Genomic DNA, 14287 nt, shown 5'->3' with positions numbered 1-14287 from the left:
AGGGTTGAGAAGTTCCCCACTGGTCCAAGTTGCTAGAACATGGCAACGACGTTGAAGAAAGGAAGGTTGTAGTTTACTCTATAAATACAATTAGTTTTGTTACATCGATCTGACAAGACTGGATAGATGAGAGCGAATCAGATGGATGAAAGAATTATAAGAGGCTTATTCCATTTGTTTTGGTGGGGTAGAAAATATATCGCGTTCCAATCTTAATGGCACACGAAACATGAACCGATAAGTTCTAATTTTGTTTTAATTTACATATAAACGCACATTTAAAAACTCCAATGATTTTGTCATAACAAACTAATTATATTTTAAACATTTTTTATTTTATGAATCAAATTACATAAGTAGTAGAATCCATTCTAACAATCAAATTTTAACTGTATCTCCAATAGATTCTCCATAATATAAAAAGTTGGGAAAAGATGATGAGATTCTTTAATTTTGGAAGAATTCTTAAAAAATAATTATTTAAAAAAGATAAATTATATTTTATTCTTCATACCAACCAATAAAAAAATCTTGAAATTTTTTTATAATAAAGAAATAATATTTTAATAATATAATTAAAGAATAAAATAAAAAAATTATCTTTTAATCAGTTATTTTAGAAAATCAATTAATTAGTGATGGCCAAACCGGTCCGGGACCGTCCAAGGACCGGCCCCGCCCGAGACTGGTAAGAACCGGCTATAAGACCGAAATCTGGGACCGGTTATGGATTTGGGGTGTTTCGTGGGACCGGGATTGATTGGGACTGGGACCGGTTATGGCCTAGCTCGGACCGATTTTTAAAAAACGTAACTATTTTTTTTAAATGTAGCTGTTTTTTGGCATTTTTTTTTTGCTTTTTCAACACTATATATAAGTGTCTTAGTTGAGGGATTTACATACCAAGTTCTTGATTCGCAAAAAACGCAAAAAAAATTCATAATTATCGGTTTCTCGCTATATTTTGTAAGACAATATAATTTTAATTATAATAAACGTATTTTAAAGTGTATTTGAGTGACCCAATTACAAATTTTATAATGTATTAAACATAACCGGTTACAATAAAGTTTGACCGGACTCAACTTTTTTGAACGGAATCAGGACCGGTTATGACAGGTTATGAGAAATCTTGGGACCGGCTTTGGACCGGTTTTTGGCCGGCACTCCTTGTAATTTTCAAAAAGTAAATAAAATAAATTGCATAATAAGCCCATTAACGTTAGCCCAAAGTTTAATTAAGTTGATACCAAAAGTCCAAAACAAGGCCCACGGCACAGCGCCTTAGCCACTAGACAGACTCTCGCTTGGCTGATGGATAACTTTTCACTTGAAGTTGAAGAAGCTGGTAAAATCTCTTGCATAATCTGATTCTTACCCGGTGACAATTTATAGTTTTATGCAGAGTTCATCAATCTTTTGAAGTTTTGATTCATTTTCTGCATCTCCAGGTAGGCTCATTTGTTTTTGCAGATTTCATGTCCAATTGCACATGTTATTGTTGTTGAATAGTTTCAAAAAATTTACACCATCAGGTGTTTTCCCCATTGTTCAATTCTTTGTTTTGTTTTAGGGTTCTTATTCATGCTTTGGTTTGTAAATCTTGAAGCTTGAATATGTTAAAATATGAGTTTGTTGAAGATGCTCAAGTATTTGGTCAAATTGTGTTATTGAACTTATGTAAGTGACAGTTTGGCATGGACGCTGTGTGTTTGATAAAATGTCTTTAACCAAACTTCCGCTTAGCAACTTGTTACACCTAGAGCAAAAACAACAAGATTTTGAAAAATGCATCCCCCCCACAACAAATTGATATATAGTATCTAACATGTATATCTATGGAAGGAGGATAATTCTTCTGCACATATTGTATTTGATAAACCCAGTTACGAACCCAACATGTCTCACTTGGAGATAGGTTTTGGTGGATGTGCGCAGACATGTCCTCTACCCAAAGAGTAGAAACGATTGTCTGGACTTCCAGCTTGGGAAAAGGTGTGTGCGAAAAAGTTTTAGCCTGAGGGTTTCAGAAAGCTTATCAAAAAGTTTGGGAATATTTTGAAGAAATTGAAACAACGGTTTTTGACATGAAAAATTAAGACTAGTTAGGGGCCGTTTACCTAGATGCTTACCCGGTAAGTGCTTAATGTTAGGAGTCAACACTATAATTTTATTTTATTGGGTAAGATTGTAGTACATCAAAACTTATCTCATACAACAATTTACCTGGTAAGCGCTTACCAGAGTAAGAGTCGTCCCCCTCACTTACAGGGTAAGACTCTCTATCCTTATCATCGCTCTAACCGGGTAAGATTCTTGGCCCTTACCATGTTCATCCGGTGAGAAAAATTACCCGGTAAGTACTTACCGGGTAAGCGTTTAGTAAACGGCCCCTTAGTGTGAAACATAAAAAGAATTAAGTACAGTGCAACATATAGAAGGTATGAGAAACTAAACAACCCCTTGTTAATTTGATAAACCCAATTAAAATTATTAATATGCTAAGTCATTAATCCTAAATCATTGCTCAAAGACTACAAGACCTCTTTAGGTGATGTTTGTGCTTCAAATTCATGTTCAATAAGTATATGCAATTCTAAATGTCCACAAAACACATGCAAGCAAGCAAGCAAGCATTCCCCACCTATGGGTGGTATGCACACACACTTATAGTAGATAGATATGCATATAATATTTTGATATGGTCTTGTTGGTTCCCAAAAGGTAGTGCAATTAGGACATGTTAAGAGTATTTTTGTCTATTTGTGATGCCTTTTGTGGTTTTGAGCATGTATTAGAGAGGGGGGGAGGGTGTAGCAGTAATTTGCATGCTAGTATATGTTGGTTTGGCACTTCTATAGCAACAACTGTTCTCGCAAATATTTCAGTTCCTATGGTTCTGGTTTTCCTTTTATCTCAAAATGTGCTACAAGCCTTAGGACATCCAGCTTTCCGTATCTGAATTCAGCTTAATGTTCCCGTTTTCACTGGCTAGTGTCTTGAAGTGAGAATTTTTATGTGGTGAATATTAATATTCCAAAAATGGCATATTCTCTCTCATGTTTCTAGTAATAGGAATGTTAATTAGTTAAGAATTTTACAAACCATGTCTTTGATAGATCTTATGTCTAATTAAGATTTGGCTGCTTCATTAGAAGAAACCATATGAATCAAGCTACCTCAAAGAGGCAAGTACTTTTAGTTGGATTGTTGTACTTTGGTTATGTACGTCTTCTAAAGTAGTGAGCATTATGTTTATTATTAATATAAACAATCGTTATTTTTTGCAATTTTTTATTGAGTTAGTGAGACACGGCTCCTGTGGACCGTTAATCTATTTATTTATCTATCAGTGCCTCAGTAGTAATTATGATAATTGTAGTTGTTTATTTATTAAACTTGTCTTTATTGCAATAGAACACATACATTTTTTAACTGGATAGTGTTGTTAAATTTATAGTAAATGCATTTTACATAGCGCATTTTTGTTACTGTACGATCATTTCATTCCGTTCACATACTGTTTCCTATGTACCAAACCACTTGCATTAATGACTTATCCCATTACTCAACCAAACAAAACAATAGAATGGTAATGACCCAATATGGTCACTTTGTCCATTCCATTCCTTTCGTTTATCACTTCATTTCATCCAACCAAACACACCCCTAAGTCTGAAAGTCATGACTCAGCCCCTAGCTAATTTATGTTTCAGATAACTAATTATTTTAAATGATTCATTCTTATTTTGAATTGTATGGTTCTGTTTTGTAGGGCCTTATTTTGTTACAGACATTGGATAGTGCATACTCTGCTTCAGAATCCTGGATTCGCCACAAAAATGGCAATGGCCGGATTCAGCGCTATATCACCTTGTCATCACAGGCTCTGGTGGCAACCCAACACTTCCAAGCTTCCCGTTTCTTGCTCTATGCCCCTTCCATCCTTTACAGGTTAATATAATTTCATGTTTTTTCTTAAATCTTTTCTTATTGGAACAATGATATTTTATGGATTTTTCTCTAATACCCATTTGTTCACTTGATAGTAATGTGGAACTAAATTAGGCAATTTTGTATGTTTTGTGTGTTTTTTTTTTGAAGTATATATAATATTTATATACGGCAAATGCAACAAATAAACTCACACACCCATCTCACCGTTGGTGAGGTTTGAACCCTTAACCTTCTAGAAGGTCAAGGACTACAATACCGCTAGGCCGAATGCACTTTGGATTCTGTTTTGTGTTGTCTATACCAGAGAAGATTAGCCAAGTGGGGATCTAGGGTATATGCTGGTATTGTTTCGTCTGTGTAGATTGTGTGCTAATTGAATTTTCGTTGTCATAAGAAAAATGATGTTTAGACAGTTAAAAAAGTTATATTCTTGCTTCTTCTAGGCTAATTGCAAGTAGATGTAATCTATTATCTTGCTTGTGGACCCTACAAGATTAAATTTCTTTCCTGAAAACAGGGTTCTGTATGAAGCTGATGAATACCCAAAGTAGACTTTGGGTTTGCTTTACACTGAATAATAGAGAATTAAGGCAAGTATCAAAAGTGCATCTAATAATCTTATCACTGTCTACATGCACTGCATATTACCCTTCTTGGTTCATTTGTTTGGTCTGCCTTCATTTGTATATCTTCTATTTTTGTTTTTGCTGTCAAGCATGTTATGCATCATAGTTCTTGTTGTTTCTGTCAAGAATATGACAGCTGTTTATCATTGCTTACTGAAACCACCTTGTCTATTGTTCTATTGTCATTATTGATCGCATTTTAGGTACTCATGGATCTAGAGTAAGCCATAAGCGTTCTGGAAGATTGGAAGGGCCTGGGAAGAGCATGGAAGACTCTGTGCAACGCAAAATGGAGAAGTTCTATGAGGGGTCTAATGGCCCACCTCTTCGTGTTCTTCCAATTGGTGGTCTAGGAGAAATTGGAATGAATTGCATGCTTGTTGGGAATTATGATCGTTATATTCTGATTGATGCTGGTGTCATGTTCCCAGAGTAAGTTTTGGTAAATCGTTTCGGTATGCTTTGTTTAGGAATCTGTCCACGGCTCATCTTTTGTGTCTATGCTTTATCATTTTAAAGGAATCACAACATAATTTGTTCGTATATCAATATTCTTTCTAGGGTTTTTCTGGATTACCCAATAACCATAAGCATCCAATACTTGGTTATCTTTTGGAAATCAGACATATTAGTAATTGTACTAGATTTATCTGCTAAATTGCTGATCAACAATGTGTGTTTAGTAATGTACTTTCTTCTCATTGTGATGGATCGATCTTAATACACATGTATTCATTTCAGCCATGAGGATCTCGGTGTTCAGAAAATTATACCAGACACCACATTTATAAAGAAGTGGAGCCATAAAATTGAAGCGGTTGTTATAACACATGGGCATGAAGATCACATTGGTGCGTTGCCTTGGGTAAAGTTTCTATTCCGCTTCTTAAAAACATTTCTTGGCAGCAGACTATCAGCTATGGCTTCATTCTGAGATGATGGCGTTTTCAGTTGTTGAAAACTTTTGGCAGTCTCGTAACAATATTATAGTGTTGTAGTTGTGGAATATGGTTTTACTATATGCATTCTAGAGGATATATTCATATTACAGAACTTTGAATGATGATATAAGTTTTCTTAATTTGAGAAAAGAAGAAACAATAATTTGGAAGTATAAAGTGAAACCTTTCTGGAACGGACCCACGGTATTTTCTACCATTTAGGGTTATGGGACGGTGAATGTCTACCCTCAGAACAGTATACCTTTTTTCGGCTCATCAATTTCCTATATCGAATCTCAAAATGTATTGCTCCTTGAAAAGCGAAACATTTTGATTTGTCTATTGATTTTTTAATCGGTGAGTAAATGGTAAGTAATCACTGCACAGATTTTCAAGGGCAGTCACTCAAATCCTAAGGGAAATAGTTGAAACATGTGAGAAAGATGTGCTTTTTCAGAAGGCCAGGAACCGGACTCGAGGGGTTAGACTTTTTTGTTGCTAGTCAATCAACACACCGTTGATAAATTATCAGAAATACTCAAAGTGTAAGATTTGAACTCAAGATCTCTGTTATTCTGAGCAAGTCCCAACCACTTAAGCCAGTCCAACACGGTGAAAATGCTTGTTTTACATCATGAACATTTGGTGCTCGCTACAGAATATTTGTGTAGTGATTGCTTACAATATTCTTTTCACCTTTTTTTATGATTTTATTTTATGCGATTATTTTCTTTTACATTTAGTTCTCACTATTTCACTGCTGTTTAACCAGGTTATACCAGCTTTGGATTTACGTACTCCGATATTTGCATCATCCTTTACAATGGAGGTCTGAATGTCTTTTTCTCGACTTCTTTTTTTCTTCTATTTTATATTACTATTTACCCATAAGATTTTTCTTTTCTTTGAGCAGCTCATTAAGAAGCGTTTGAAGGAATCCGGGATATTTGTGCCATCTAGGCTTAAAACATTTAAAACAAAAAAGAAATTTGTTGCTGGACCATTTGAGATAGAGCCTATTAGGGTCACCCATTCTATTCCTGATTGTTCTGGATTGGTTCTTCGCTGCTCCGATGGTATTATTCTTCATACCGGGGACTGGAAGGTACGTCTTTAGTTTCTTATGTTAAGCCTTGGGCTTGATCATTTTTTAACATATGTAGAAGAACTTCACATTCAACAGATTGATGAGTCACCATTGGATGGACAAGTTTTTGACCGTGAAGGTTTAGAACAACTCTCAAAAGAAGGAGTAACTTTGGTAAGTGTCTACAATTTTTTGACTCTGAAAAGGGACTTAGAATAATCTACTGGAGTTTGTGAAAACTAGTAATCTTGATGTGCTGCTTTATTTTGCATTTTCAAATTCCTTCTACATATTATAATCTTTTGTCAGTACCCTATGTTTACATTTTACTTCCTTTGTCGTACGAAAATTGCAATGTTTGATTGGATACAGTTTAAGAAAAATGTTTGATATCTAGCCAACTGTCTAAAATACCATTTTTCACCAAACAAAGTATCTTCTGGACCCAAATTGGTAATGACTATTGATAAATGGTGATTGTTGTAATTCGTATGGAACGGAGGAATTAATTAAATTCTTTATTCAGCTAGAGGAATGAGAATATATAAAACTATGTTGCATTTGTATGCCTTATAGATGATGAGTGATTCAACAAACATACTCTCACCTGGAAGGACACTTAGTGAAACCGTTGTAGCAGATTCACTACTACGACATATATCAGCTGCAAAAGGAAGGGTTATTACCACTCAGTTTTCATCAAATATCCATCGGCTTGGAAGTGTGAAAGCTGCAGCTGATTTAACTGGCAGGAAGTTGGTATGTCATATATATTTCTAAGATTAATCCACAACTGCTCATTATTACAAATTTAAATTTTTACGAGATAGATGGGCGGTTTACTAAAAGAAACCAAGTACAATGGTTCGAGAGTCAATCACTAGACACCTTTTGTTGGATGGGATGATGATGCCATTTTATTTCAGGTATTTGTTGGGATGTCTTTAAGGACATACCTTGATGCTGCATGGAAAGATGGAAAGGCACCAATTGATCCTTCGACTCTTGTAATGACCTTGACCTGAACTTATCTTTTGTGGTTGTTTGTTAAAGCATTCAGCTTTTCTTTTCATTATTGATGCTGTATATATTGTATAGGTGAAAGTTGAAGACATTAATGATTATGCTCCAAAAGACTTGCTAATTGTCACTACGGGCTCTCAAGTAAGTTGCAATTATTGGAGCAACAGGAAAGTGAAATGATTTTGTAATTCTCAACTTCATAATTGCTGTGATTGTGTTTGCTTGTGTCAGGCAGAACCACGTGCTGCACTTAACCTTGCATCATATGGAAGTAGTCATTTTTTCAAGTTGAGCAAAGAAGACGTAATTTTGTATTCTGCCAAGGTAATTATCACGCTCATTTTATTAATATTTATTGTAATAATTCAAATAGCTAGTTGTGTATGATCATGATGTGATGTCCTTTCTGTATTATCTATAGGTGATCCCTGGTAATGAATCTCGAGTGATGAAAATGTTTAATCGGTTATCAGAGATTGGACCGACAATAGTAATGGGTAAAAAGGAGCAACTACACACATCTGGTCATGCCTGTCGTGAAGAATTGGTAAGATTTCTCTTGTAGTGCAGTCGTTTCTTTGTTCTTTGAATATGTATGTTACTATCACCATATTCTCAAACATATTTCTCAAACAGTTAGGAACCGAAAAAAGAAGAAAAATTTATAGTTTCTATCGATCTTAGGTTCTATTTGTTTATATCTTGTTTCTTCTTGCTTTAAATTTGGGACTAAGTCATTTCTACTCCCACCATATAAATAAGCCCCACAAAATGGAAATGTCAAATGGCCAAAAAGATGGAATGGTACTGATCTATGTTTGTTGTTTTTGGAGGGGGAAAGCTTCTTTTCTTTCCCAATCTTCATGTGTTTGTATTTCTACATTTATCTTTGGATGGTCACTTTGTTATAAGGAACTCGGCAAAATAGCCCCGTAACTTCGGGAGAAGGTTCAAGTCTACTGGTCTGTTAGGATGCCTCAGCTGCATACATCACTGCCCTTCCACTGATAAATAGTCGCACTAACAAAATCTATATCACAAGTTACAGAAATTGAACATGGTATTTACCTGATTTAGCAATTGCCTACATCCATACTTCCATAGGATATTGGCTGAAAGTGTAGATTCCATTGGTTAAATTAGTTTTGAACCTAATTTGGACTCCCAAAACAGAGAGAAATTGTAGATACTCCCTTGGGGTTTGGAGTGTAGCTTGATTTTCATCCTTGTCATCTTCCCCATTTTTTGGTGCAATGTGTAACCATTCAAATATGAATTTCATTTCTTAGGAAGAAGTGCTGAGGATCGTAAAGCCACAACATTTTTTACCCATTCACGGAGAGCTCTTATTCCTCAAAGAACATGAATTGCTCGGGAAATCCACTGGAATTCATCACACTGTTGTAAGTAACTGCTACTTGTGAAATACTATGTTTTTTTCGAAACATTAGCACATGCTAATTTTGTATTAACAACAGGTCATAAAGAATGGAGAAATGCTTGGGGTTTCTCATTTGAGGAACAGAAGAGTTTTATCTAATGGTTTCATATCCCTTGGAAAAGAAAATTTGCAGGTTCTCCTCTCTCTCTCTCTCTCTCTCTCTGTGTATGTATACGTATCTATATGTATATGCACACATACAGTCTCTAATGTTATCAACACTCACGGAACTACATCTCACAACTGCAGTTGATGTACAGTGATGGTGACAAAGCGTTTGGTACAGCTACCGATCTTTGTGTTGACGAGAGGGTGAGAATAGCATCAGACGGAATAATAGTTGTGAGGTTAAAACATCTCAACTCTCAGGACACTTGATTTCACATTCCTTAACATACGCAACAACTCTGAAGAGACTTGATTTCACATTTCTAACAAGCCATCAACTCTCATCATGTTCCCTTTTCAGCATTGAAATCATGCGGCCTCAAGCTACAGAGAGTGCATTTAAAGAAACCATAAAAGGAAAAATAAGAATAACTACACGTTGCTTATGGCTTGATGATGGGAAACTTCTAGATGCTCTTCATAGTGCTGCACATGCTGCGCTATCAAGTTGTTCAGTCAAAAGTCCCTTACCTCATATCGAAAGAATTGTTTCGGAGCTTTTAAGGAAAATGGTAAGAAAGTATAGTGGTAAGAGGCCAGAAGTCATCACCCATGCTGTTGAAAACCCGGCTGCTGTCCTTGCTGACGAAATTAACGGAAAGCTGTCTGGTGTCCACCATGGTTTTGAGATACCTTTGGCGAAAACGGTGGATGGAAGTCCAAAAAAGAAATGGACAACAAAGATTCAAGAAAGCAAAAGTCTTGATCTCTCAATGGGCCGACATGAAATTAAAGGTTTTAGCTTACTCGTTAAATCATATGCCATTTGGTTTAGTTTCCCAGTATATTTTTTCATGTTTTGCTTACAAAACATTGGGGGTGTTTGGATTTGTTCTCTCAAATTGATTATCTACTTCTAAACTAAACCAAACAAACTCAGTAACTCATGCTCGTTATCTGCTTCTACTTACGGTCAAATAATCAGTATGGTATATTAGATGCAACGAAATTGATCATCAAATCATAAGGTAAAATTACTTATATACTCATATTTTGTTTTTTATTTCTTAAATAATTAGAATTTGCCGAACTCTCAACACCATCAAAAAAGATCTGTACAACTTCAAGTATTATTACAGTTGATTTTATTGTTTTATTTAAGTTGTGTTGTGTGGTGATTTGAAGTATAGTTCTTGTGTCTTATTTGTAAGCAAGTGTAAAATTGGATGAAGGGGATTTTAAGAGAATACCTGCTCATGCATTTACATGTGTGGAGTATTATTTACGATATATATTTTGTACAGGTGCTGCGACCAATGATGACGGAATGTTATCTAAGGAAGAAATTGCAACTCCTTCCGACTCAGCAGAGAGTTCTGTTCCTAATTCTGAATTATCGCACGATTTAAGTAAAGCAAACACGAAACCCGAATCAGTTGGTGAATCAGAAGATGGTAGCAAGGGTTCTAATACAAAGAAGCCTGTGAAAAGAAACAGATGGAAACCAGAAGAGGTTAAGAAACTTATTGAATTTCGTGGGGAGCTGAATAGTAGATTCCAAGTTGTCAAGGGACGAATGGCACTTTGGGAAGAGATTTCCGTTAACCTTTCCAATGAGGGGTCTAGTCGAAGCCCAAGCCAATGTAAATCCTTATGGGCATCACTGATCCAAAAATACGAGGTTTGTTTTCCATATCAACAATATTAGGGTGTGTTTGGTATGCAGGATATACAAAACAAAACAAAAATTGTCCCACGTTTGGCACGATATTAGATTGGGATAATACAAGATTGAGTGGGATAAAAATGCATTTTTTTGTACCACTGAAATATGTGGAACAAAAATCAGGAGATGAGACAAGATTGGTAAATTCTTAAACTACCTACGCTGAATTAAAACTCTAAAGCCTTCCATAATTATTTCACCTGCCTATCTCACTCCTATCCAGTGTAATCCAGTCCCATCCGCTTACCAAACACACTGTAAAAGAAAAATGTAAACGAGATTAGTTTCATTCGTTTTTATCACTTTACTTTTCGTTTATTGGTTATGTGTGCTAAAGATGGGACCCATGGAATAGAGAATGCATGTATGTGGAAAGAAGAGCTTCGATATTTTGGTTTTTTCATGGATACAACTGCTCTACTCTTTGGGGTAGAGGTCAGATTTGCATACATCATACCCCAATCCCACTTCTAGGTGGAATATAATGGGTTCATTTGATTTGATTTTTGACGTTTAATGGGACAAGTGGTATTAGAACCCATCGTTTTGGCTATAGATGGTGTGCGATATATGCAAGTAAATTCCAATTCTTCATGTTCTTAATGTTTAGTTCGGTCACTCATGCAGCCACCGTTCTTGTTTTTGACAGGAAAGTAAGAATGAGCCTGAAAGCGAGAGAAGCTGGCAGTATTACGAGGACATGAATACCATCTTATCGGTTCCTGATGCAATGGTAAAGAAATAAGCAAAACATCTGTTTCTCGCATTCAGGTGACACTAAATCTTTACATGTAGCGTTAGCCGAAGGGATTGTGCATTTGTCACCATACGATATTCATTAAGGTTGCTTATTCTAATGCGGAAAACAAGATGAGAAAGTTAAGCTGTAGCCATGAGCAGCATAAATTTTGTAATTTTATGTAGAAAAAGCTGTATTTGAAACAGACGCATCGTCTTTTATAGTAATTTAGTTGATGAACATATTTTCGCGGCCCTTTGGATCCTGTGATTTCGGACCTAGCGTACAAGAATGTTTGCGCACGAAGCCCTTTGTGATTAGTATCATTGTGGATATGGAGCCGGGCACTTGTGATGAAATTACTAGCACAAAACCTCAACAGTTAAGAGTTATACCATTTTTGGTAGATCTGGTCAGATCTGTGTATATTTCCGAGGTCCAATTTTAAAGTGGGATATGCTGAGTTTATTTATATACTTATTTCATAGGTGTTTTTTTTTTATAAAGTTGGTTTGTATTTTTTTTTGCATAACCGTAAATGTTAGGACCAGTTTGCGCCTTGAACAGACCTCAGCTAATTTCATGAGACCCTAGTTAACAACCTTGCAAAGGGTTTGCTAGCCTGTTAACGAATAACAAACCCATTACGTATTAGCTCATTAAGATCTTCAATCAAAAGTTATGTCCATTTGAAGTTTGTATCTTTTTTTTATATACGCTTTTTCATGATTTCGTTATTCTATAAACGTGTTGGTCTGATCAGTTGGATAACAAACTTTAGTTCAACTGATCAATGATTCATATCCTTAAGCTTGTCGATTTTTGGAGAAGAACCCTAATGTGATTCGGGGTTTTATATAATGAAATCGTTTCATCTTCTCGTTATCGCTATAAATTAATCCAGATATCTTTTGGGATTGAAATAAATTTTTGGAGTAGGAATTGGATCGATGAGTTAATTAATTGAGATGGCAAAACAGATTTGGCTAATGATTTTGACGAGGCTTGGTTACTGTTGTTTTCAACTTAATAAGTTTAATGAGCGGTTAGTTAAATTAATTAAGTTATATTAACGTGTTTGATTTTTACTTAATACTAAAAGATTGACTTAACATGTTAAGTTAGCCTATCATATCTTAATGCATTAAATGAGAATGTTTTCCAAAATTACCGTCCTACGATTTTAATCACGTCCCAAAAAAAATAGTTTACCAACACGCATAAATTAAAATTTATTATCAAACAATAACATTTTATTATTTTACATATATTTTAAGTTATTAAGTATTGTTTTATGAACTCGTTGAATTCATATTATTTATGTTATTTTCAATAATTAATATTATTTTAGTTTTTTTTTTGTCATTTTAAATATTTATCAAACAATTTATTTTCTTTTAACGCTTGTGTCGACATAAAGTGAAAATTGTAACTTTTGTTGTTCAGACTATTTATTCAGGACAAATATCAAACAACAATTTATCTGAATTTATCAAAACAGATTAATGATTACAGACAACTTAATAGATTCAAAATTTATCCCTTATTCTAATAACGAGTACCTGAATTAAACTTGAAAAAACGATTCATCAACATATATTCATGAATATATACTACATAAAATAAAGGTGTATGTTGTGATCAATTCCCATGCTCTTTCTTTCACTTTCACACTTTGCATATGGAATCTGTATATATGCATGCCAATGAAGAAAGTAACTAATTAAACGTGAAAATAAAAGAATATATATATCGGGGCTGGTTCAAATACTAACCAAGATTATCGTGTTAACTTTGTTAACCGATCTTGGCCGTTAATTTGAATAATAAACGGTTGTGATTTAATGATATTTAAAAATTAATTATTAAATTAATATTTTCAATTAACATATGTGAACAAAATATCAAAGAGTATTTAGGTAAAAAGTAATCTATCTTTGATACACGAGTTGTCAGACATATGAACAACTTGTGTATATCATCAAAACACATCAAACAAAAAAGATTAGACATATGAACAACATGTGAACCGTATGAACATCTTCTATATATTCAGGAGTCAACTCTGTTGTATATACATGAACACCTACGAAGCTTGTGTTCACATGAATCACAGATACTGTTCATATTCATGTGATGTGATTGTCCATATGTATCGATATGAACATCTATTGCATTTGATATGTGTTCATTTAAACGAATTCAAATGTCATACTAATCATTTACCAATAGGAACGCTTTGATCATCTTCTTCATTATCGAAATTTGAATTCTTACCGTAGTCGTAGACGATTTTAACTTTGTCGTTTATATTGTTGTCAATATGTTTTACAATAGGATTATCCATATTACTCGGACGATACGAAAATCTTTTACACTTACAAAAACAATATCATTATATGTAGAACATCACTTGAAAATTACGATCATGAACACGTATGAAGATAAAATTCAGAATTACATCATAATCAATTAGTGAGATCTTTAAGATTTGTAACTCCCATTTAATTATTAGAGGGTTACATAAAGGTCAAATTACCTAATTACCCTTGTATTTAATATATGAGTTACATTTGAACATAAAGTAAAGATGAAATATGATTGGTTAGGCTTTGTTAGTATGGTTAACACAAAATTCT

The 14287-nt window shown here is 34.5% G+C and overlaps 1 protein-coding gene across 1 annotated transcript; it reads left to right on the top strand.

Moving 5' to 3' along the window:
* The first annotated feature begins 1309 nt into the window (after positions 1 to 1309).
* On the top strand, positions 1310 to 11903 carry LOC112500757 (ribonuclease J-like). The gene is made up of 18 exons (XM_025104332.1): positions 1310 to 1451; positions 3776 to 3954; positions 4787 to 5015; positions 5325 to 5448; positions 6297 to 6353; positions 6438 to 6629; positions 6708 to 6785; positions 7188 to 7370; positions 7538 to 7618; positions 7710 to 7775; positions 7866 to 7958; positions 8056 to 8181; positions 8924 to 9037; positions 9113 to 9208; positions 9325 to 9422; positions 9545 to 9978; positions 10488 to 10864; positions 11559 to 11903. Exons 2-18 carry the CDS (start codon positions 3843 to 3845, stop codon positions 11652 to 11654), a joined length of 2556 nt encoding a protein of 851 aa, XP_024960100.1. The 5' UTR covers positions 1310 to 1451; positions 3776 to 3842; the 3' UTR covers positions 11655 to 11903.
* Positions 11904 to 14287: the final 2384 nt, after the last annotated feature.

The sequence above is a fragment of the Cynara cardunculus genome (assembly GCF_001531365.2).
Source record: "Cynara cardunculus var. scolymus isolate 2C chromosome LG 17, CcrdV1, whole genome shotgun sequence".
Lineage (NCBI taxonomy): Eukaryota > Viridiplantae > Streptophyta > Magnoliopsida > Asterales > Asteraceae > Cynara > Cynara cardunculus.
The sequence above is the reverse complement of the archived record's forward strand: the minus strand, read 5'-3'. Positions and strand labels throughout refer to the sequence as shown.